This window comes from Lagenorhynchus albirostris, chromosome 2 (genome assembly GCF_949774975.1).
Source record: "Lagenorhynchus albirostris chromosome 2, mLagAlb1.1, whole genome shotgun sequence".
Classification (NCBI taxonomy): Eukaryota; Metazoa; Chordata; class Mammalia; order Artiodactyla; family Delphinidae; genus Lagenorhynchus; species Lagenorhynchus albirostris.
In genome coordinates this window covers 86,402,376-86,428,124 of record NC_083096.1, presented here as the reverse complement: position 1 = coordinate 86,428,124, position 25,749 = coordinate 86,402,376, and the positions used below count along the sequence as shown (strand labels likewise).

The window sequence follows — 25,749 nt, the reverse complement described above, 5'->3', positions numbered from 1 at the left end:
CTGGAAATTTACAGTCTAGTAGAGAGAGGCATATACTAAACAAATACTTAATTATAAACTGTGACAAGTCTTCAGGCACTTGTAGGACACTATAAAAGAGAACACGGGATGCTGATCTAGGGGATAAACTGTTCCTCAAAGTAACACTGAATTAAAATTTGTAGAACAAGTTTAACGGAAATAAAATCCCTTAAGCATCACCCTTTCCAGGGTCTAGAAAAAAGCTAGTGATGCTAAACACAGAAAACGAAAGAGAAAAACGAAGATGAGACTGGAGAAACAAGCTGTGGCTGGATTATGGAAAGCCTTGAAGACCACATTAAGAATTGGGGGAATCACTGAAGGATCTAAAGTAGTAAAAGGAAAGTTAATAGATTTGCCTTTGTTTTTTTAGGGGGGGTGGGGGGCTTGGGAGTTGTTTTTGTTTTCTCAACAGGACACTGAAAGAGAAATGACTAGTTAGGAGGTTTCTGTAATATTCCAAATAAGAAACAACCAACTAAGCTAGTAACGGTGGAGTTGATTTTTTAAAGATTTGAAAAATAACTATAAGATAAAATTGTAAGGACTTGGAGAAAGTTAGATATGATAGAGAAAAGAAAGGAGTGTCAAGGATGTCTTGCAGGTTCTGCCCTTTGCAACCACATAGAGAAAGCACTCTTCCTACTAGAGGAGAGGACCAAGTTTGGGTGGGGAGGTGGTATCTTCAGTTTGGGACATAATGAGCTTGAAGTGTGTAGTAGGCGAAATAACGGCTCCCAAAGATATCCAGGTCTTAATCCCTAGAACCTGTGACTGTTACCTTATACGGCAAAAGGACTTTTCAGCTGTGAATAAATTAAGAATTTGGAGATGGCAAGATTATCCAGGTGAGCCCAAACGTAATCACAGGGTTATCCAGGTGAGCCCAAACGTAATCACAGTTGTCATAAGGAAGCAGAGGGAGATTTCACCACAGAGAGAAGGTGACTTGGTGATAAAAGCTGAGACTGTATTGATGCACTTTGAAGATGGAGGAAGGGAACACAAGCCAGGAAATAAAGATGGCCACCAAAAGGTGGGGGGGGGCACAAACAAACAAAAACCCCACAAAACAAAAAAGCAAGCAAGCAAACAAACAAAAAGATTCTCCTTCAGAACTGTAAGAGACTAAATTTTTGTTGTCTTAAGGTACTATGTTTGTGGTAATTTGCTGAAATCAGAAGAGATGGGTACTGAGGTTACAAATCCTAGTCATTGTCAGTAATCGGAACTTTAGTCTTAAGAGAGACCTGACTAGAGAAAATATGGAGTCCAAAGAACAGGGGTCTTGGAAAGCTCCAAATTAAAAAAAAAAAAAAGGGAAAGAAAAGTTGACAAAAAACAATGTAAAGGAGTTGTTAAGTGGTCAGAGAGGTTCGAAGAAAACCAAGAGAGCGCAGTATCATGAAAGTCAAAGTAAGAAAATACCTCAGGAGGAATTTGGTCAAAATGCTGCTGAGACTTCTACTATGATGCAGATATAAAATGCCCACTGGTGACCTTAGCAAGAGATGTTTCAGATAAATTATGAGGGCAGAAACCAAACTGATGTGGAGATATGAGGCAATGGAGACAGCAAGTGTAGACAATTCTTTCAAGAAGTTTGGCTGTGAAAGTAAGAAGAGTTTGTAGTTAGAGGGGGAAATAGGATCAAGGGAGAATTACGATGGAAAGACTGTGCAACCCTCCATAGGTTGTATAAGCTTTCACCAGCAATATAAGAAAGTATGTATTGCCCCATAACCCCATTAACAGGATGTTATAAAATTTTTGGAGTTTAACAAATAAGTAAAAACTGGCATCTTAGTAGTTTTAATTTCATTTTCTTAGGAATGAAGTTGTATGTCTTTTCAGATAAGAGGATTAAAGGGCCATTTGTATTTCTTTTTCTGTGAAATGTCCATTTACAATGCTTGCTCATTTTTATACTGTGTTGCTAGTATTTCTCTTATCTATTTCTAGAGCTCTTTACAGTTTAGGAAGGTTAATTATCTGTCAGGTGATATGAATTTATCTTTTGACCTTGTTTACAGTGATTTTTGTTTTTGTTTTGGTCATAGTTAGAAAGACCTTTGCCACTTAAAAGTTGTAAAAGAATTCCTTCATGTTTTCTTACATTTATGTCTCCATTTTCTACATTTAAATCTTTGATCCCATTTGGAATTTACTGCGGTATACAGTGATATGAATACTAAGATAAATTCTAGATATCCTGATGTCCCAACACTACCTTCTCTTGCCACCAATGATTTGAGATGCTATCACTTTTATTTATCACATGCCTATATGTATTTGGGTCTATTTCTGGACTTTTCTGCTTCACTGAACAATGTTCATTAATTAGTATACACTTATTTAATAATTAAATCTTTAGAATGTATTGGTATCTGATAGGGCACTCCTCCATCATTGCTTTTCTTTTTCAAAGTTTTCCTGGCTGTTCTTGTCTGTTTATTTTTTCATACAAACTTCCAAGTCAGGTGACTGTCCCAGAACAAAACAACTACTGGTATTTTTATTGGGATTATGTTCAATTTATAATTTAGGGGAAATCGTCATTTTGATGTTGGTTCTTCTTAGTCCAAGAATGTGCTATATCTTTCCATTTATGTATTCTCTTGTGTGATGTTTTAATGCTAACACAAAGAGTTTGGTAAAGGTGAAGAAGACTGCTAGTTAAACAAGGCAGACGGAACATATGATTTATTTATATTCCTTATCAAAACCCCACTCAAGTGAGAGTAAAATAGAAAGCCTATAAATTCCAGAAGCTCAAACAGAACAGAAGCAAAAATGATAAATACAAGCTATCAAAACATTTTTTGAAGGTTAAAAAAACGTACAGGGGAATTAGCAGATGGAGAACTTTGAACACTGAGTACCTGTATAGAAGATACCCAAAAAGCAAGTTCGTGCTGCAAAATCATGGAAAGGCTAAGTATCACAGAAGGTGGGTAACCAGGCATAGAACTAAAACAAAGGAGATGGGTTTGAAATCTGTTTAAGAGTCAGTCAGACCCCTCCACTTACTTACCTTCCACCTCCCCCTCCTATACTCTTTCTTATCCTACCTATTTTGTGGAGAAAGTTAACCAGAAGACTATAGAAACAAAAATACCAGGCACAAGTATGGAAGAGACCCAGTATACTGAAAAGAGGGAATTAAAATTCCATATATTTTAACGATGAAATCACCTACCTACTTTCATAGTTCAGCTCCAAGAATTCTAGCAGACAAGGATATAAGCTACTCTGCTCCTCTGGCAAAAATGTGGTGGACTCTCAGCTGTAAAAATTAAAAGCCCCAAAGAAAAGACCTCTAAATGCTGATATTGGGAGCTTTTCTACAATGATATGGCCAGATTCCCTACCCAGTCATCAAATGATAAGTCCTATTGTAAGTCCTACAGAGTTTCTAATCAGTTTTGTACTGACTCATATCTAAATATAAACAGATCACCAGATGTTTGAAGAAAATAACTAACATAAACAGAAGATTAAGACAAGCAAAAACAAACTTGATGAAACAGAGACACCTTAGAGCATAAAAGAAAATTTCAAAACAAGAATAATTAATATCATCAGAGAGATCAAAGAAGACATTGCATCCATGAAATAAAAACAGGAAAGTTACTTTTTTTAATGAAAAAACAAAAAATAAGAACAAGCTCTTAAATTCAAAGTATTACAGCTGAAATAAATCAACAGGAGAAAAAGAAGATAGTAAAATCTCCCCAGAAAGTAGAATAAAAAGACAAAGAAAAATAAAAGGAACAATAAGAAAATTAAAGGTTTAGCCAGGAGGCCTAACACCCAACTCAAAAGTTTTAGAAAAAGAAGACAGGAAAACTGAGGTAAGGAAATTAACAAAGAAATAATAGAAAATTTACCCAAATGGAAGGATATGCATTCCCACGTTGAAAAAACCTAAACGTTCAACAGAGTGAATTAAAAAAAGACTCATTCCAATGAGATCTGAGAAAATCACAGAGGTTGCAGGTTGCTTTCAACTACACTGGTGATGCTTTATACCTTGGGCCAGGTGGCAAGAACACAGGTTTTTGTTATTATTCTTTACCCCTCTTTATATGTCTGAAATATTTCATAAATTAAAAAACAACAAAAAAAAGACCCATTTAAAGACACATTATTCTCAGTGTTTTGAAATTTTATAGGAAAGAGATTTTGAAACTTCCAGAGAGAAAAAAACAGGACAACTTGACATTGGATTTCTCAGTAGCAGCACTAGAAGCTTAAATAAAGACAGTGGAGTAACACCTTTTATCTGCAGAAAAATGACCTCCAACCTAGAATTCCACACCTATCTGAACGACCAATCAAATGTAATGGTAGAAGAAAGTCTTTTCAGACATGTGAGGTCTCATCTGAGTCACTGAAATGAGGCAACAGAATAGTCATGGAATCCCAGAAGAGGAGAAAAAGGCAAACAGAAATCCCAGGATATACATGTATAGGATACGTGGGATATATACAAGATATACCAATACATCTCAGGATAGACCTCTAGATATATTCTTACTTCAATGCAGTAATATTACAAAACTGTAAACATGTTAAATGTCCAAATACAGGAGAATAAAGTGATATAGTCAAACAACAAAAAAAATATAGTGGTTAAAATGAATGAACTAACTAGAATTACATGTATCAACATAATTCTCAAAAGCAATGTTGAACCAAAGCAATCTGTAGAATGATACATGCAGTATACTATTTATAAAGTGTTAAATCACACAAAATTGTTATATACAGTTTATACATTCATAGATGCATAGCGAACTATTAGAAGATATATAGAAATGATAAACCTCATATTCAGAATAAAGACTGACTTCTGGGGAGAAAAAAACCATTCTTTTAATAAAAATAAAGGAAACATACAAAGCAGGAATTCACTTAAAATCATGTGCAATTTTCTTTGTATGGGAATGGAAGGGGTAAAGATGGGATGGGGGTGAGTTAAGGTCCTAAGCAAATGGGTATAGAGTTTCTGTTTGGGATGATGAAAAAGTCCTAGAAATGGATAGTCATGATGGTTGCACAACACTGCAAAAGTATTTAATGCCCGTGAATACTTTAAAATAGTTAAATAGTAAATTTCATGCTATGTATACTTTGTGACAATTTTTTTAAAATCCTAAACAAGGTGAGGGATAGAATCCAGAACACAGGCAGAAGGATTAACTTCTGAGGAGGAGGTGAGATAGCTTCTCTACCGTTAACAGGAGGGAATGCAGAAAAGATGTATACAGACAAAAAGTCTAAACAATCATCATGAAGAAAAGGCAAGCAAGTTGACCAAAGAAAAGAAGTTTCCTACACAATGTTGAGGGCCCACTGGAGGCCTTATGAAACGTTATGAAGAGACAAGCTCCTGAATAAATATCAATCCAAAACTGATTTTCAAAAACATTTGCACTAGGTAGAAGTTAGACAAGATTATCTCCAAAAGCCCTTGGTTTATGATTCTATGAAATTCTAAGAGGATTGTATCTACTGGTCAAATGAAGGGAATGTGAGTATTGGTAGATGGCATACAGCTTAAAACAGTGTTTCTTAAACTTGCCTGATCAGAGGAATTGAATCACTTGAGGTATTTATCTCAGGCGTCACTCCAGACTTAATGAATCAAAATTTCCAGGAATGGAACCTGAGATTCTAAATATGTGTTTGGAACTAGCAACCCCAGATTATTCTTAGGATCTGGCATATTTGAGAAACTCTGGCCTGGAAATGGCACTGAAAGCAAAGAACAAATTGAGTTCTACCACTTCCCAAAGAATGCGTTGGGGGCACAGTGGAGGAAGAAGTAAGTGTAATGAGGATTGGAGGGAAGTAAGTAGAGACCAAAAAACAAAAAAAGTAAGGCTGCTATGGAAGCAAGAGACATAATGCCAAACAGGGAAAACTCAATCTTGAGTAAAATCAAAAGGTACAGTGGGTAGGGGAGGACAATTTGTACATAGGGGGATAATGACTGTAAGAAAATAGTCATTAGCTTTGCATGTGTTAAATTTTTAAATTTATTTATAATATCTATAAAAGTTTAAAATTTAAATATATATATTGCTCTGTGTCCATACATATGTAGTCCTTTAGATTAGAAACTCAACTTTACAAAGTTATCCTGTAACAATTGCTGAGTGTTAAATAAGCTCAGCTGTGCTCCCAATAATACACCTTTTAATAAGGATAGCCATAAATCAGTTAAGATAGCCACTCTGCTGACAATTGAAAAAACTTGGAATCAACCAACATGTCCTTTAGTAAGTGAATGGATAAATAAACTGTGGTACATCCAGACAATGAGATATTATTCAGCCCTAAAAAGAAATGAGCTATCAAGCCATGAAAAGACATGCAGGAACCTTAAATGTGTATTATAACCATATGACATTCTTTTAGAGTTGAAACAATGGAGACACTAAAAACATCGGTGGTTGCCAAGGGTTGGGAGAAGGGGAGAAAGAGAAGAATTAGGCAGAGTACAGAGGATTTTTAGGGCAGTAAAAATACTCTTTATGTTAGTATAATGATGGACACATTATCACTATACGTTAGTCCAGACCCATAGATTGTACAATACCAAGAGTGAATTGTAATGTAAACTATGAACTTTGGGTGATTACGATGTGTCGGTGTAGGTTCAGCAATTGTAATGTATGTACCACTCTGGCAGGGGGGGTATGTTGATAGTGGGAGGAACTATGCATATGTGGGAGCAGGGAGTATATGGGAAATCTCCATACCTTCCTCTCAATTTTGCAGTGACCCAAAAACTGCTCTAGAAAACAAACAAACAAAACTTCTTTTTAAAAAAGAAAAACTTAGAAGAACACCAAGCTAGAAATACACAATACGGAAAAACCCTGGAGGAGGAGTGGCAGGTGGCGGGGGTGGGGGTGGGGGGTTAGTAATTATTGCGCAGAACTCATGTTTCAGGAAGAAGGCTTTTCGGGCTGACTGTTTAAAAAACAGAAAGGAAAAAGCTAGCCAGCAATCTTCCTAACCTTGTGACCTGTGAACAGAAAGACATTCCCACTTTAAAAATATAGCAGTGAGTCAAAATGAGTTTATTATAAGCTGTACTTAGAATGAGAAATAAAAACCCAGAACCTACCATTTTTATACTGCTTTATAAAGTCAGCTACCTAAAATATTTATTTCTCCTTTTATGTAACACACTGATGTGCAGCTCCTTAAGAGTTTCGAAGTTATTTACCAAGCTACAAAGCATCTACTAGTTCTACTCTCTTAATTAGTAGTAGCAGTACACTATAACATGTTAATTATGATACTCAAAGATGGGGAACACCTAATAAGCCCGTTTTAAGCCTTACCACAACACACAATGAAGAAATAACATTTGCTGATTTTCTCTGGAACAGTAGACATTACCATTTTATAGCGGTAACAGTAACAGTTGTAAGAACTTCAACTACCACCTGAAGTTAAGAGTATGATCCTCGGTAAAAGACTTCAATATTATACATATGGAGAAATTTTTTTTTAAAAAAAGCAGAACTTAAAATACGCACATCTGCCAGATAAAGAGAACAAAATCCTATTATGCTAGACATATTTGTAAAATCAATCCCCTCCCTCCCCTACCACATACCCTTCATCTCCATATACGACCTTCAATTACTTAAGATACTATAAGGTGAAATCAGTCTCAGATGGTGATACTTAAAACAACTCCCCATTTAACTTCACATATATTTTAGTGTCGTTTGTTGCTTCTATTTGCAATTCATGTATAGAATCTAACACTTATAGCCTTGCTGAGTCTTGGACCAGCAACATCATCCGGGAGCTTGTTAGAAATGCAGACTCTAAAGCCCCAATCCAGACCTACAAAATCAAAATGTGCATTTTATAGGCACGTTAAAATTTGCTAAACCCTCACCTACAGGATTAAACACCATCCAGAGACAGAGGAAAAAACAATTCCTCTTTGAAGATCTGCCACTATTTAACCTTGGGAAAGGTCAACCAAAATGTGACCTTCCTCATCTATAAAACAAAGGCTTGGAAATGGCCCCCACTTGCTCTAAAATCCTTTTAGTCCATAAAATCACCAGAAGAATATCTGAATTTTCAATCCGTTTATCAGCTGCCACAGCATTTTTATAAGGAGAGCTAAGGATTGCATACTTATTGCAGAACTATCACACTTCAAAGTTGAAAACAATTAAAAAAAGTTTTCAAGTAGCCAATAATTACAAGCTATAACAGCTAAGCAAAAAAAAAAAAATTTCTAAGTGAACACTGATTTTTCTCTATTAACTGACCAAAAGATTCCACAAACACTTAAAACTTTTTGGTCAAAATTGTTATTAACCAATGACTATTTAAAACTTAATTAGACCTGAATAATCCTACAGAATTATAAAAATACCATACTGTATCAATACATATGTAGTCCTTTAGATTGGAAACAACTTTACAAAGTTATCCTGTATCAACTGCTGAGAGAGAAGAAATCAAATTTGAGGATCAGCTCGGTGCTTCAATTGCTATTTATCATGAACTTACCTCTTTTGGTGTTAAAACAACTGAGTTTTATAGAACGGTAAAAGAAAAAAAAAAACACCTCTATGTGCATCCTAGCTTTGTCACTACAATAATTTAAAAATATAAAAGTAACAGAAACTGTAATTTTTCTTGCACAAAACAAACTTACATTTTACTTCCTCCAGATAGAACAGGTGAGTTCTCAAGTAGTACTCCTCAAACCTTAATATGCATATGAATCACCTGAGGAGCTTGTTAAAATGCAGATTCTGATTCAGAAGATCTGTGTAGGGGTCTGAGAGTCTGCATTTCTAGTAAGCTCCCTAGTGATATCAAATTTATTCATAGAGCAAGTAGCAAGCTTCTAAAAAAAAAAGCGTAACTTACAGTATTTAGATGGTCATTGTTTGCAAAGCACCAGTCTTGATAATGTGTCCAATTAAATTCCTAATTAAGCAACCTAACACTTTTCTGTCCTTATCTTACTTGACCCGTAATACGGACATGATATTTAAGCCCTCCATCATTCTTAATATCTAGAAAACTTATCCGTAACCTTCCTTCTACCTCTCTTTCTTTTTGATCTTTTCCCATGCTCCTCATACATGTGGGTGCATCACAGAATTCCATTCATAGCTTCATCTCTTCCATTTCTAACGCTGTCCCTGGACCACCTACGTGCTAATGGTCCAACTTCTGCATCTCCGGCCTAGATGTCTCCCAGTCTTAGATCCATTTACTCAACTACCTGACAGACATTTCTGTTAGTCTTCACAAGTACCTCAACATAAAATATCTCATGAACTCATCAATACCTTACACTCCTAGAAACCAACTTTTTCAACCCTGTATTGACTTTGTGACCAGCACCACCATCCACCCATTTGTCCAAACCACATTTTTTTAAGACTCCATCCTTCTCTCTCATCAAGTGCAATTAATCCCATGTTCTAATTATTTCTCAAATTTCATTTCTTCCTCTCTAATGTCAATATCAGTCTGGACATGGATCATTTCCGATCTAGTTACCACAGTAACTGGTTTAACCAGTCTTCTTGCTTCCAATCTCATTTTCCTCCTCAATTTCACCCTTCAGACTACTGTGTAATCTTTGCAAACATAACTTGATAGCTTTTCCCTATTAAAATTCACCAATGATTCCCCATTACCTTTGGGAAAAAGTAATAACTTTTTTAGCACATCATACAAAGCTCTTCACAATTCTGATTTTGTCTCTCTCTCCAGTGTTAACTCCCCTTAACAGTCAGCATGTACTCTTGGCATGTCAAGCTATTTGCAGCTCCTTGAAAGTGCCATATTCTCTAATGACTCCATGTGTTTGCATAGGCCATTATTTGCTTTGCTTAAAATGCACTTATTATGCTAAGTAATCTTCTTTAAAGACTCTACTCAAGCATCACAATCTTTAAAATGCCTTTTCCAATCACTTCAAGTCTGAGTTAGGTAACACCACAAACTGTGCTCCCTCTGTTATAGGGTTTTGCCTGTATATACCTCTATTCTAGTATTTATCAAACTATATTATAATTGCTGGTTTATTCATCTCTTCCACTAGACTGAGCTCATCAATTAGTCCTTTTAAGAACATATTGTGCAGTACATGGTAGGCTCTCAATACATGTTTGCTGAATAAACTGTCTTGAACTATAGTCATGAATAATTATCATGGCTACATATTTAAACTATAAATAACTTCTATTAACTGTGTCTATAACGTAATAAACTTACCTCGCTTTATTTATAGGCTTAACAGAACTTCATAAGACTTCACAAAACACAGAATTCCTAACGTATTCACTTAATTCCCAACAATCTAAAGTTATTTGTGAAAAATAATAGAATAGCTTTCTGAATATTGTGTTAAACTGAGTTATTTTAATTTCACTGACCAGAATGTTTAGACAAATAAAACATCAGTCTCTTCTCCAATGTTTAGACAAATAAAAGCACTAGTCTCATATTCCAATGAGGGAAGGAGTATGGTAAAACAATGTATCAATTTTCAGGTGGCTTAGGTTTGCATACTATTTCTTTTTCTTTTTGGGGGGTGGGTGTACCCCCACGGCTTGTGGGATCTTAGTTCCCCAACCGGGGATTGAACCCAGGCCCTTGGCAGTGAAAACTCTGAGTCCTAACCACCGGACCGCCAGGGAATTCCCCATTTCTATATACTAGCTACGTGACCCTGTATAACAATGAACATCTCCAAGCCTCAGTTTCTTCAATGGAAAACAGATAAAATTGCATACCTACCCCCACAGATTATTTCAAATATTAAGATATGAATGTGAAAGCATTTCTATAAACCATGAAGTGCTAAACAAATTTGAACTACTGTATTAGCTTCCATCCCAACGTATGCCAAAGACTCTGGTTGCAAAATAGTTTCGTGGGCTACGACAACCTCCTATACGCACCCCGTATGCCTCTCCAATGACTGAAAATTCATAAATAAAATTAAGTTACCGGATCACCAGAGCACAAGACTTACTTAATAGTCCTCAATATTCTTATGTGGTTGAAGTAATTAATGATATTTAACTTAATAATAAACTGATATGTTCTTAAAAAGTGGTTATTTTATAAATCTCAAAGTAAATCTCAAGGTAAGTTGTTGGTACAGTCATTTAAATTTCAGCTCCATTAAAAAAATTAATTGGAGGACAAAAATCAGCAGGGAATATTTAGAGATATTTTCTTCTATTAACTATTTAGACTGGGTACTGTCTATTGACATATAAGCTTGATCCTCTAGACACTAATATGAAAGTTAAAAAGTCACCATTACAAAACCAAGACTTTCTTTCCCCCCAAGTTTCTGGCTTATTTCTCAGATATGCTTGCTGGTCTATCAATTAGAAGAGAAAATTTGCTGCATTTTTCTAAACTAAAAAAATGATAGAGCACATTAATTCTGCTCTCAGCAATATCTTTCTTTGTTAAATAGGGACTTAGGAGGATTATGGACTATAATAAAAGCACTGTTTTCAGTCCCTTTTCCAATATTTATAAAAATAGGATTCCTTAACTTTCAAAGGGCAAAACTCCTTTAAAAAAAAAAAAAAGAAAAAACAAAATCTACTACAAAAGTCAGCACTTCGGTACCTGATTGTGGTAACAAGGCCAAAATCCAAGACGAAGCCCTTTATTGCACATCGTGTTCCAACATCTTGGGCAGCCCCATCTTGCGACCTCTCCAGATTGGCTGCTCCTGCTCTCTCTACTGCAGAGAGAACTTCAATTAGAGAAATTCTGAAGCTCGTAAATCTAAACTGGATACTCCCCTCATTGGAGGTAAGGATGGTAAGAATCACTAAAAAGATTCAAATTAGAGAAGGTTTCATATATATCTAAGTGGCTTGAAACCACTATAATGCAGGCAGCTGAGAGTCTTATTATGCAAGTCTATTCACCTAAAAAAAAAATCTTAAGGAAAAGAATGGCAGCAAATTATTAGGTAACCTGAAAAAATAGGTTATATAATCATAAATCTCTAAAGAGGAAATATTCTCCACTAAACCTGTGTAGAATTTATAATACAAACTTACAGCTGACCATTCATGTTCATAATCCTTATGAGAAAAGCAAGCAAGAAAAAAACTAGGACACATTATCAACCACTTTTCATGCCCTAAAATAACTTCATTGAAAAAATGATTGGTTAAAAACCACTGGTTAGGAAGGAGAGGTTTCCCTGCTGACTTAAGCCTAGCTGCCTAAGCAAGGCTTTAGAAAATGTCTTCACCTACAACAGTGCAAAGGCAGAAGGAGCAGAGGCTATGGCGGTCTTCCTAGTGACACTTCCAAGTCACATAAATGGGGTATGTTTCTGGGACAGACTGCCAACAAGTTACTGAAAGAAGAGAAACAAGAACAGCAAAAACCTGACAAATAAACAGGCCAATGCCCTCATGTGTTTTATTATGACATAAAAGGTAAGTCTTAACTAAAGTTACCTTGAGGCTATCAGATCGAAATCACATCCTCCATACTAAACATTATCCAAATTGTGAAAAACTGAATTGGTTTTCAAGCTGATTTTCCACAAAAATTTGTTCCACAAAAAATGACATAAAACATGTATAAAACATTTCTTAGACCAAGCAAGTAAGAAGCCACATCCCAAAGAACTTCAGGAATGAAGATTTTTCAATCAGAGTTATAAAAAAACAATTTTAACCACTTTTACCACCATGAATTTTAATCAAAAGTGTTCTGGTATGTGCTATGCAACAGAATGAAGTTAAAACTTTTGAGATACTGTAACCTGTATTTACTAAATAATTTAACAATGATTTTACCTTACCTGAGTGTGAAAATTTGAAATGGTGGTTGTTTCAATATCTTTCTTGCCCAGAATTTCCATTTTCACTGGAGTGTTGGGGAAATTAAAAGCAAAGTAGTCCAAGAAGTCTGGGAGATAAGCGGCCGCTCCATGCACTATTGCTAAAGCATAGTAAGCAGCATTTTTCTCGTTTTCACTGAATGTCAAAGCAAGAAACTCCTCAGAAAATCTCTCCATCTCCATTGGAGACAAAAATGAGAGTTCATCCATGTAAGCATGAAGGACAAGAGCACCACCATTGGACTGGTGTTCCTCATGAATAAAGTTGCTAAATTTAGTACCTGTTTTTAAGAAATTTCTACGAATAGAATGTTCCTGGTGAGTCATAAAAGGTGTTTGTACTCCCTGGGGTACCCGATATTCTTGCATGCCCAAATTTAATCGACACAGCTGTTCATCTTTCAGATACCTGAAGGACTCCTTATTAACTCCTGAAGTGCTATTTATTTGTCCTTGGGTGAGGATTTCCTTACTGATGCGGGTCAGGCCAGCACAGATGGTTTGTACTTCCTTATTGTACATTTTAAGGCGTCTTCCTCGCATATCCTCTCGGTGTTTCTTTTTCTTTTTCTTCTTTATTTTCTTCAAGACAAAATCATCAGCTCTCTGGGTTTTACCATTTTCATCTGGTGTTTCTGGCCACAATAATTAAAAAGAAGTTAGTTGCTAGGCCTAATGTCAACATACAAGCTTCTTAAGGTATGCAATCTCAAATTAAATAGCCTATTCTCAGTTTCTCTGAATTTGCCACTACAATTTACATGTTTATAAAATGAATGAGACAAAGATCTTAAAATACAAAAATATTCTGGATTGAAAATTATGCTAAAAAGTAGGTAATGCAAAGGTAAGCATATAACTTAATATGACTTACAATCAAAACTAAAGATAATATCCAAATAATTTCACATATGCCATACTGTATGGAATATCTGTTCAGGAACCACTGTAAAATCTAAATTAAAGCTCGCCATATTTTGCTGTTTGTCTACAAGTTACTATGATATATACAGGCGAATCAAAGACAAATTAAGCTGTTAAGACACCATTTTGCCTAACAAATTGGCAAGACTGGGGGTGGGAGGGAATTCTTATACACTGTTGCTAGAAATATAAACTTATACACTGTTGCTAGAAATATAAACATGGAGGGCAATTTGGTACCCCCAAAATGAATATGCACCAAAGCCTTGGAAATATTTATAATTCTTGGTCCCATAAATTCCACCCCCAAGTAAAAATTACCCAAGAAAATAACTAAGAAAAGTTAACATAAAGATATCCACGACAGTGTTATTTAGGGAATCCCCTAAATGACTAAAAACAGAATATGGATTAAACTCTGGTACTTACATACTGATAAAATACTACCCAGCCATTCTAAATTATATTATAGGTAAAAAGAACTGACAAATTACAAGGTTATGAAATGTTTACATTGTCACGCTTCCAGAAAGCCTTCTCTAACAACTCTTTCCCACCCAATTTGGATAGCTACTCCTACTATGTGCTTCCTTAATACTGTACTTCCCCTATTACAGCACTTAACACATTAATTTTCCACCTTTCCTCTAGACTGTAAGCAATCTAAGGTCAGTGGTATGTATCTTACCTTTCTTTCCAGAGCATCTAACATATTTATAATCTGATCTTATTTTTATAATATTAAATACTCATTCAAACATTTATTAAGTACCTACTATATGCCAGAGACACTGCTGAGCACTAGAGATACAGTGTTGACTGAGACAGATATGATCCCTACCCTCTTGGACCTTATAATCTATTTGGACTTCAAAGAGAAAGTATCAGTATGCTACTCTAGATGCTGGGGAAGCTCTCTTTAGGAGATGACATTTAGGCTGAGTCCTAAATAATAAGACAAGCCAGGCAATGTTTTCTAGGGAAAAATATTCTAGAGAGAAGCAAAGGACCTAAAGAGAAAAACGTATGACTTATCTATATATATTTCATATATACACAACACAGAAAACTATCTGGAAAAATATACACCAAGGTATTAATGCTAGTTATCTAGGCCGGTATAGGATTATAAATGTCTAGCTTTCTTCTTTTTTGCTTACCTATATTTTCTAATTTCTACAATAAACATACATTACTTTTATAATTTAAAATATTACTTTTAATTTTTAAAGGAGTATCACAGATTGATAAACCAAAAATAGAACAGCATCTTTATTTACTAGTTGGGAAATAGTCCCAGCAAGAAATATTCAGGATTAAATAACAGGTATAGTCCTGACCAACCTTCAAGCTTGGTGTGGTATTTACTGTATAGAATTTATCCACCCATAAACAGTACTTCTGACATGATTCAAGTAATTCAGTGTTAAGACAGATACTCCAATTAATCCTATTACTACATCTGGGAAGAACAAGTTCAATAACTTTTACAGTAAAGAATTTACTTGGTATAATGTGTAAATATATGACAAATTGCACCACTCAATACAAAATCATTCCAAGTCACCAGATATTACAGAAGTTATAAAACCTTCTAAGGAAAATATTTAAATGTACAAGTCAGACTTTAAAGTGAGTGTACAGATACCAAATGACTTTCATTCTGTTTAATATTTGATTTTAAACAACAAAAAGAAAGCCCTTCATTTGCAAGCATCACTTATAGGTAAACTGAAATCATATACCAAAATATAATGTAATTAGATTGTTTAAAGTGGCAAGAGGAAAAGCAATCTTTTATTTTATATGTAACTAAATCTTTGAGAATTCTTAAAATACGTAGTAACAGTAATTTGTATTTCTTACCAGATAAAATTAATCTAAATACTTTTCCCATATATCAAATCAGTAATTTGGGCAATTCTCCCAAGCAACTAAATGTTAATGCCATTAAATATAAAGGTTAGACCAATTTTAAAATAGTCATCTAATTACCCTCTGCTAAATGTTTTGGCAATTTCACAGGGGAAAAAAAAAAAGCAAAGAAAAAGAAAGAGAAAGAAAAAGAAAAAATACCTATGAATAGATAGGTTATTTTAAGCTTCAGAGGAGGTATTTGGTATGCAGAAGATGAATTGTGACCTAGATCTGCCACTGAAATTAACACCAAGAAGGAGCTGCCTTGATTGTAACACATTTTCTATACTACTATCAGCTTACCAATGGTATTTCTATCATGGCCAAGGCTCTGTGGGTTTCATTCCAAAACTCATTTATATGAGAACGATTTAATTAGTCTAACACAACCCATCTCAAAAAAAACACTGCACAAGGAAATGAAAAGGGCCTTAAATTGATTGTAATCTCATATTTCAACATAAAAGTCTAAAATATGAAATAAATTTCAATCTCCTCACTAATCCTATTTTTCAAATTTTGATTCTTATCTAAGGCTGAGATAAAACTTGCCTTTGTTTATACAGAAATTTGAGACTACTTGTATCACACTAGCTAATGAATTTCCATGAATAAACAAAATTTATTTTTGAATTATTGTGATGGCAACTAATTGAGAATGGCATACATACACAAAGTTGTTAAAGGTTATTACAGTAAGTTAGTCACCGGTGCTTTAGAAGAATGATACTGGGGTTGTCTTTCCTAGCATTAAAAATGTTATTTGAAAGAAAGTTTTTGCAATAAATATTTCAAATCAATGTTGTATACCTTAAACTTACATAATGTTGTATGTCAATTATATATCAATTTTTTTAAAAAATCAATGTCTCAAGTCTTCACAATCTTTCCATTTCTGGTAGAGTGTTTTTAGCTTTCCAGAGAATGTATTCAGGAAGTAATAATTTGAGTATTTCCCTACAGTGCAGAAGTGAATATTTATTGACACCAGTTCTTTTATAGAAAAAGAGCCAAGATACACTGTATCTGTGATTAAGAAAAGCTTTCACATATCAAACTGTGAAATTAAATATAAAAAGAAGTATGTAACTCTACAGAGGAAGATACAAACATCTGAGAGATAAATTGTTGGCTGTCTTAAAAAAGGTCATTATAACTATAGATTAATACATGACACTATCAATAAAATCCTCATATGTGCTAATACCATTAATATTATCAGCTATTAAATAGTATCATTTATTTAACATCACTATTGAAAGCTTTCATTAATGAAAAAGAAATTACCTTTCCACATTACAAAACTTAAGTTCATTAACACCATTCTTATGTTTGAATTACAGCTTAGAACTGAAAAATATGTAATATCCTCACTTCCTAAAAATTATGGTGGATGAGCAAAAGCAAAACAATTATAATTTTTTATATTTTATTAATCATAATAAAGAATAAAGGCTAAAGTTTTATTTTCTGAAAGTAAATTCTCTTTGGTCTTATTAAAAGTTCTTCCAGCTCCACATAACATCCTGATTAAAAAGGAAAAACAAAAAACTGCAGATCTGGAAGCCATCATTTTAGTAAATCACTGTACAGTTACAACACTGCCTTACTTTACCTGCCACCCCTCTAATTATGGTGTTTAAGAGTGATTGGCTAGATTTGAATCCCTGTCCTACCCCTTCCTAGCAGTATTACCTTTTGCAAGTTAATTTCTTTGTACCTTGTTTCTCATTAGTAAAATGGGGGAAAACAACAGTACCTCCTCATAAAATCAGTGTGCAGAGTAAATGAAACAAAGCATATAAGTATTTAGAATAGTCCCGGAACATGACAAATACTCAACACATGTTAACTGCTATTATTACTGCAAAAAGTTTAATTGTAGAGGCAGTAGAGTATGTTATTGAAGAGCAGATGCTTTTACAGTTAGACACACCCAGGTTAATGTCCCAGCTCCACTACTCACTAAGACCTCTGGGCAAGCGCATAAATCTCCTTAAACTTTTACCATCTAAAATGTTATTAATGCTAGTATCTATTTCAGAGTTATTGTAAGAATTAAATGAGACAATGAATATAAAGCCCTCATCTCAGTATTTGACACACAACTAAGTCCTCCCTCACCATTTTTATCATTTTCATAATAATAATATTTGATAACATTTCTTGAAATAATTGGCAATAATTCTGGGATATCAAAACTAGAGCTAGAGGGACTTCCCTGGTGGTCCAGTGGTTAAGAATCTGCCTTCCAGGGACTTCCCTGGTGGCGCAGTGGTTAACAATCTGCCTGCCAATGCAGGGGACACGGGTTCGAGCCCTGGTCCAGGAAGATCCCACATGCCACAGGGCAACTAGGCCCGTGTGCCACAACTACTGAGCCTGCGCTCTAGAGCCCACAAGCCACAACTACTGAGCCCACGTGCCACAACTACTGAAGCCTGTGTGCCTAGAGCCCGTGCTCCGCAACAAGAAGCCACCGCAATGAGAAGCCCGCACACAGCAACGAAGAGTAGCCCCCACTCACCGCAACTAGAGAAAGCCCACACGCAGCAACGAAGACCCAACGCAGCCAAAAATAAATTAATTTTTTTTAAAAAAAGAAAAAAGAGGGCTTCCCTGGCGGCGCAGTGGTTGAGAGTCCACCTGCCGATGCAGGGGACACGGGTTCGTGCCCCGGTCCGGGAGGATCCCACACGCCGCGGAGCGGCTGGGCCCGTGAGCCATGGCCGCTGAGCCTGCGCGTCCGGAGCCTGTGCTCCGCAACGGGAGAGGCCGCAATAATGAGAGACCCGCGTACCGTTAAAAAAAAAAAAAGAAAGAAAGAAAAAGGAAAAAGAAAAGAATCCGCCTTCCAATGCAAGGGACGCAGGTTCAGTCGATCCCTGGTCGGGGAGCTAAGATCCCATATGCCGCGGGGCAACTAAGCCTGCATGCCACAACTGGAGAGAAGCCCACACCCCGCAAGGAAGATCCCGTATGCCACAACTAACACCCGACACAGCCAAATTAATTAATTAATTAAAAAAAAAAAACTAGAGCTAGAAATTATCAACCTAGAGTACAATGAGGTGGACCACAGAGAATCACATTAAAAGGGGAAAAATCTCTGAAAGAGGGAAGAAAACTATTATTCATCAAGTGTCTGCTAGGGATCATGTATGTTATCTCATTTTAATCTCCAAACAAACCAGTGAAGTAGATATATAAATCCTTTTTACGGAGAAAAAAACAGAGCTTGAAACAAGATATGTTACCTATATTAGGTCACAAAGGTAACAGGTGACAACCTAGATTCAAACTCTTACCTGACTCCAAAACTCTTCTTTCTGCCTTCTCTATCTACTCCCCCCCTTAGATGATCAACTAAAATTATCTAATTACAACTAATGGACTTGAGGTGGCTTGGAAAAACCTCCAATAAATGGAGCATCACTACATTCAACAAATATTTTACTGAGTGCCCACGACAAGATAATCCTACATAATCACAAAAATAACATTATTTAGGTTATGCAAAAAATGTCCTTAAAGGCCTGTTTGCCTCTCTCTAGGCAGGTAAAGTAAAATATCAGTCCCTGAAGGTGTTGCTCTGATAAATGAGATTATCTGTTTATCTCAGTCCTCTGTATAATCCCCCAATAATTCCCCACTCCTATCACTGAAAACAATAAACTATTTCTAAATTAAAATTCCTGCCAATAGCTTTTTGACATCACAGAAAATTTCAATTTGTTGTGTGACTTAGGGACTCTTTCCCTGTGAGAGCAGTTGGGCAGTTGGTCAAAGATGAAAAATGTGAGAAAGGAAGCCTGCCTCACTAGAGTATATAAGAGCAATCCTGTCATTTTAATGACAGTGGAGAAGAGAGCTATGGAAATCAACTTCCTCCTTTCCTTTTTTAAAAAAATATTAAAATACTACTAAAATCATTAATTTATTAGCCAAGAATAATTAAGAAGAAGCATTACTTTTTTTGATGGAGTTTTTTTTGAGGAAGTTTGTTCTAGGCTTTTATGAGCAATAAGAGGGACAGAAAAAATTAATATTTCAAAAGACACAGGTAACTATCATTTAATTAAGATTCAAGCCTGTTGCTTGCAAGAATCAAACAATATTTTAGTATCTCTTTATTAACAATGCAAATGTACTTAGTGGAAAGTGAAAAGCTAACTGGACCATGAGTCAAAAAAACTGGGTTCTAGATTCAGTTCTATCATATACTAACTAGAAAAGCTAAAGTGTGACACTTCAGCTCTTCAAAAGTCACTATACTTCCCATTTTACATACAAAGCAAGTTTACCTTAGCATTTACAGATTAAATTTTTGTTTCAACTATTTATGAGCAACTCCAAATGTCTGGAATCAAAATTTATAATTAACCTATACATGAATTTGGATTGAGTACTGTCGGGCTGGTGTGCAGGAACAGGTCTCTCAGCTGAATGATCTATCTCAGGGATCAGCAAACTTCTTCTACGAAAAGCCAGATCATAAGCTTTGCAGGCCATATCGTCTATCCCACCCAACTACTGGCTATACTGCTGTAGTGCAAAAACTCCCAGAGACAATACAATTGAATGAGTGGAGTGGTGTCCCAATAAAACTTTATTTCTGGACACTGAACTTGAATTTCATATGATTTCATATGTCATGGGTTTTTTCCAACCATTTAAAATGTAAAAACCATTCTTAGCTCAAAGGTTGTACAAAAATAGGTAGTGGAACTTGATTTTTGAAAAAGGTACAAAAGTAATTCGATGGAGGAAGGATGGTCTTTTCAACAAAAGGAGCTGGAGCAGTTGGATATCATAGGCAAAAAAAAAAAAAAGAACCTAAACCACACACATTATACAAAATTAACTCAAATGGATCAGAGATTCAAATGTAAAAGTTAAAGTTAAATAAAACTTTTGGGAAAACAACAGGAGAAAATGTATGGGACCTAGGTCTTGGGACCTCAGACATGACACCAAAAACATAATCTATAAAAGAAAATCAACAAATTAGACTTTAACAAAATTTAAAATGTTTGCTCTCTGAAAGACCCTGTTAAGAGGATGGAAAGACAAACAACAGAGTGGGAGAAAATATTTGCAAACCATTATTCTGATAAAGAATATACATATCTGTAATATATCAAGAATTCTCAAAACTCAATAGTAAAAAAGCAAACAATTCAATTAGAAAATGGGCAAAAAACTAAAGAGACATTTTACTGATGAGACTATATGGACAGCAAATGATGGCATGAAAAGATGTTAAATATCACTAGCCATTGGGGAGATGCAACTTAAGTCCACGATGAGGTATCATTACACATTATTAAAACAGATAAAATAAAAATAGTAACAATACCAGACACTGGCAAGGATGTGGAGAAAGTGGATCTCTCATATATTGCTGGTGGGAATGTAAAGTGGTACAGATATTCCAGAAAATAGTCTGGCGATATCTTCCAAAAATAAAAAATTTAAAAAAAACATATACTTAACCACATGACCCAGCAATTGCATTCACAGAAAAATGAAAATTTACATCCACACAAAAACCTGAACATGAATGTTCATAGAAGCTTTATTCATAATGGCCAAATTGGAAACCAAAATGTCCTTCAACAGGTGACTAAAATGTGACTATACTGTGATACCATAGAACACTACTCAGTAATGAAAAAAAAATGAGCTATTGATACATACAACTTGAATAGATCTCAAGGACATTCTGAGCGGGAAAAAAATCTCAAAAGATCACATACCATATATATTCCATTTATGTAACATCCTCAGAATGACTAAATTATGGGTTGGAGAACAAATTAGTGGTTTCTAGGGGTTGGGGAAGGTGGGGAGACACAGGAAGTTCTAAGATTACAAAGAGATAGCACAAGGGGCATCTTTGTGGTGATGGAATAGTTGTGTACCTTGACTGCAGTGGTAGTTAAACTAATCTACAGGTGTTAAAATGGCACAAAATTATACACACACCATTGTACCAATGTTAATTTGTTAATTTTCTGGTGTTGATATTATACAATAGTTATGTAAAATGTAACCTTCGGAGGAAATTAGTGAAGAGTAAAGACCTCCCTGTACTATTTTTGCCATTTCCTGTGAATATATAATTATCTCAAAATAAAAAGTTAAAAGAGTTTCTGAAAACCTGCGGATAAGGAAAGGGAAGACATAGTTCTGTAAATAACAAGGGTCTAGCCACTCTCCTTATTAATCTTAGAGTTGTTTCAAGGATCAAGCATGATAAAATAACAAAAAGCAGTTTTAACAGTACTTAATAACAGCCAGACACTTAAGTGCTTTCCACATATTGTCTCACTTAAGCCATAAACAATCTTATAAAAGAAATACCACAACCCCATTTTACAGACAGGAAAACTGGAACTGAGGGAGCTTAAAGTAATTTGTCCATGGTCACACAGTAAGTGGTAGAGCCACGATTTAAACTCAGATTGACTCCAGAGGCATGCCTCCAGCACATCACTATAATAAGTATAAAGATATTTAGTGGAAAAACAAAAGGTATCCATCAAAGTGTAGTGCAAAACCGTGGATTAAACAAAGGTTAAACCAGTTTATTTTCTGTAAGATTCTCAGAACTTTTAAAATGCCAGTGTGTGTCATAGAGCTAGGAGGCTATTGTTTTTTCCCCAACATATTTGGCAAGGGAATCTTTCCCTCCAGAATATATAATCCAACAGTCTCTCATTCAAAAGTCAAAATGTTTACACTGGAGTTATTGTGGTGATCATTTTGCAATATATACAAATAATGAATCATTATAATATTAAAAATAATATGTGTCAATTATATCTCAATTTTTTTAAAAGTTAAAATGTTTAAATGACCTAATCTTAACCCACTTTCCTCCTTCACATACTAGCAAACCACAAATGTTTGGACTGCACTGTCCACTGTGGTAGCCAAGAGCCAAAAGGACTATTTAATTATAAATTAATTAGAAATAAAATTAAAAATTCAGTTCCTCAGTCACACTAGCCACATTTCAAGTCTTCAAGATTTGTTCAAGGGCCACATATGACTAATGGCTACCATACTGGACAACACATTTATAGAAAACATTTTCATCATCATAGAAAGTTCTGTCAGGCAGCACTGGGTTAAAAGTTTGTTTTTGTTTGTTTTTTAAAGACATGGCCTCTGCAATTTTCAGAGACGCACACTGTGTTATGAACTATTATACATGTATTTGCCGCTATCCTCCCATAAAAGGGGGCTAGGACAGAAATTCTTAATAGGACTGGCTACTGTCACTCTGATGCCAAGGCACAGGGAAAAGATAAGCAAAAAAGTGGAAAACATGAATAGCAAACAGAGAAAGCAACATCATGCAGCTGGAGGATGAAGCTTGAACTTGGATTCAGGAGACCTGGGTTCTACTCCCTATTAGATCAATGATCTTTTTTTTTTTTTTTTGGTACCTGTTACTAATTAACTGTGACTAGACAAGTCTCTTCACTACTTTAGGCCTCAGTTTTCACTCTTCAACAATACAAATTTGACTTAGATGATCTCTAAGATTCCCTCTAGCTCTGTACAGTTGAAACACACAAAAACACATACACACATGAAATGAGAAGGTGAGAAATAAAGGCACAAATAAAGGAGAGCAAGATCACTGCATATTAGTGGTGGAAATTGGCATTCCTGTCAGTTTGGCACAAATTCTACTCCTGAGGATAAGACTTGGATACCACCAAAGGAAGAAAGATTTAGTTCAATTCAATAAAAAATTACTGAGCAATTATTTGCAACAAACTGCACTATCTGGAAGTAGCCCCCCCCACACACACACACAAATTAATTAGGCCTAGGTTAAGACCAAATATGTTGAAGAAATCCAAGACTCACCAAACTTGAGATTGAAAGACTAGTTCATTAACACGTAATAACTGCCCCAGTACTAAGAAACATAAAAGTATTTTAAACTCTTCTTGAGTAGACAACTCTAACAAATTATATAAAATCATATACAAAATACAAACACATGGCATAATCAAAATTCTTATCCCTCCCCCTACCATACCCTTCTTCTAAAGAGAAAGTAAATAAATGCTACAGGTTCTTGGGAATATGAAAACTGCAATTTTGGTCAACCTAACTTCTCTAGAACCCACACTCAAGATAGTCCTACATTTTCTGGGCTAAATATTCTTGACTTTAGTGAGTTTACTGGAAATAAATAAATTCTCAATCTGTTGCACCAGGCAGATGAAAAAGCAACTGGAATTCTTGTCTCTACTATCTCCTACTGAACTTTTCAGAGGCTTGGTTGGTCCTATTTTCTAGGATCAAAGGGGAGAGAAAACCTTCCCCATCCCTTTTCTGAAAATTAAGATTTCATATGAAAATTAAAAATGAGTTTTACTTCCACATAAAAAAAGAACCAAGATAAACTGCGTTTGATATCTCACCCTGAAGAAGCTAAGGCAACCAGTGAGTCGAGCCTAATCTCGGTACAAATTCAAACTCCTTAAAGCCCCAAACCATACTCGTGAATATTGTGGAGCAGAGGAGAGTGAATATTCAAGCTTTCCATCAAAGAAAACAAGGAAAAAAGGGATTTCACCGACAAGCCTTTACTTTAGACAGGCAGTTTTCAATACCCCACCTACTAATCCCACGCCAAGGACCGCGCGGCGCGGAAACCCTGGCGAATTTGAAAACAAACGTTGGTAAAGGCTCGGGGAGGGGGAACTGGTAAGGGGGTTAGTAACTGACAGCTCGGCCTCGAAGCGAGAAGCTTCAAGTAGGTCAGACGGTGTCAACGGTTTGAAATCCAGGATCCACCCCAGTGGGCTTAGGGGAGTAGAGCAGCAGGAGGTAAGCAGGGAGCTGGGAGTCTTTCAGGGCTAAAGGGGCGGGATATCGCAACAGAGAGAGACCTAGATAGAGCCCAAGCTCGGGGCAGTTCGGCTGCTCTCACCTCTCTTGGGGGCCTTGATTAGAGGCACCCCTCCAGTCCTCTCGCCGTTTTCCTGCTTGTCCTTGTGCTTGAGCTCTCCCGGAACGCAGGAGCCGGGGTCACCATCAGAGCCGCGGTGGTGATGGTGCTTGTGCCGCTCCTTGTGGCCCTTATGCTTGGGCCCGGCCGCGCTCACCGTCAGGGGCGAGAAGGTGAAAAGGGCCGAAGTGCCCGGGGCCGGGAGCGGGGCAGCAACAGCGGGCCCGGCGGGTGCCAGCGAAGGTGGCGGCGGAGGAGGCAGGAGCAGAGGCTCAACAGGGCCTGGGACGGCTGGGGCTGCATTCGTAGGCGGCAGCGGCCCGGGATGTTGGCGGCTGCGACGCCGCCGGTGAGGGGGAGCGAGAGGGGGGTCCTGGCTCGGCCGCCCCCGCTTCTCCTGAGACCCCCCACTGCTCGCTCGGCGCTGCCGCTTCACTCCCCGCGGCGAGACCCCAGCGTGGGGTTTCTCCTTCCCCTCTTTGTCCGGCTCCTCCTGCCCCGCCACCGCCCGTACTATGCGGACCGCTCCGACCTGCGCAGCCATTTCACCCACAAACACACATTTAAATGGCCCGACCGCCCCCCCGTCCGCGTACCGCGCAAGCGCCGCCCGCGCACGGCCCGCTGGGCATTGGAGTCTCTCCCGTACTCTCCACTTCTCGGCCATTCTTCGTCCAGCGCTGAATATGGCCGGAAGCAGTACTTACCGGAGCTTCTCCGCAGGGCCCTCCAACCGAGCTCTATTGTAAAGCACTCTGGGCCGCGCAGAGCCTCACGGGAGCGGTAGTTCTCCGTGCCCCCGCCGCGTCGCTGGCTCGGTGAGCAGAGGAGCCGAAAGGGAGCGTGCGCCGAGTCACGCTTCGGGCTGCGACGCAACCGCCGCTGGGCGGAGAGTTGCCGCCAACCGCCTTAACGGCCGAAACAATGTTAATGGCTTTCAGTCTGTCGGCGCGTTCCCATTATCGTCTCCGTGTGCCCCTTCGTCATTTTACACGGAGGAGTT

General features: G+C 36.8%; 1 protein-coding gene across 3 annotated transcripts in view; it reads right to left on the bottom strand.

The window, feature by feature from the left end:
• Positions 1-25,536, bottom strand: part of RSBN1 (round spermatid basic protein 1) — a 42,682-nt gene extending 17,146 nt beyond the window's left edge. The window contains exons 1-3 of one of the 3 annotated variants that reach the window (XM_060139296.1): positions 24,729-25,381; positions 13,335-13,560; positions 11,686-11,803 (exon numbers count right to left, since the gene is read on the bottom strand). In XM_060139296.1, the coding sequence (XP_059995279.1) occupies positions 11,686-11,803; positions 13,335-13,560; positions 24,729-25,290 (906 nt within the window). In that variant the 5' untranslated portion in view covers positions 25,291-25,381. Of the gene's footprint in view, positions 1-11,685; positions 11,804-12,886; positions 13,561-24,728 lie in introns of all 3 variants that reach the window. The other 2 variants (XM_060139293.1, XM_060139295.1) reach the window with 2 other exon arrangements.
• Between the last annotated feature and the right edge of the window lie 213 nt (positions 25,537-25,749).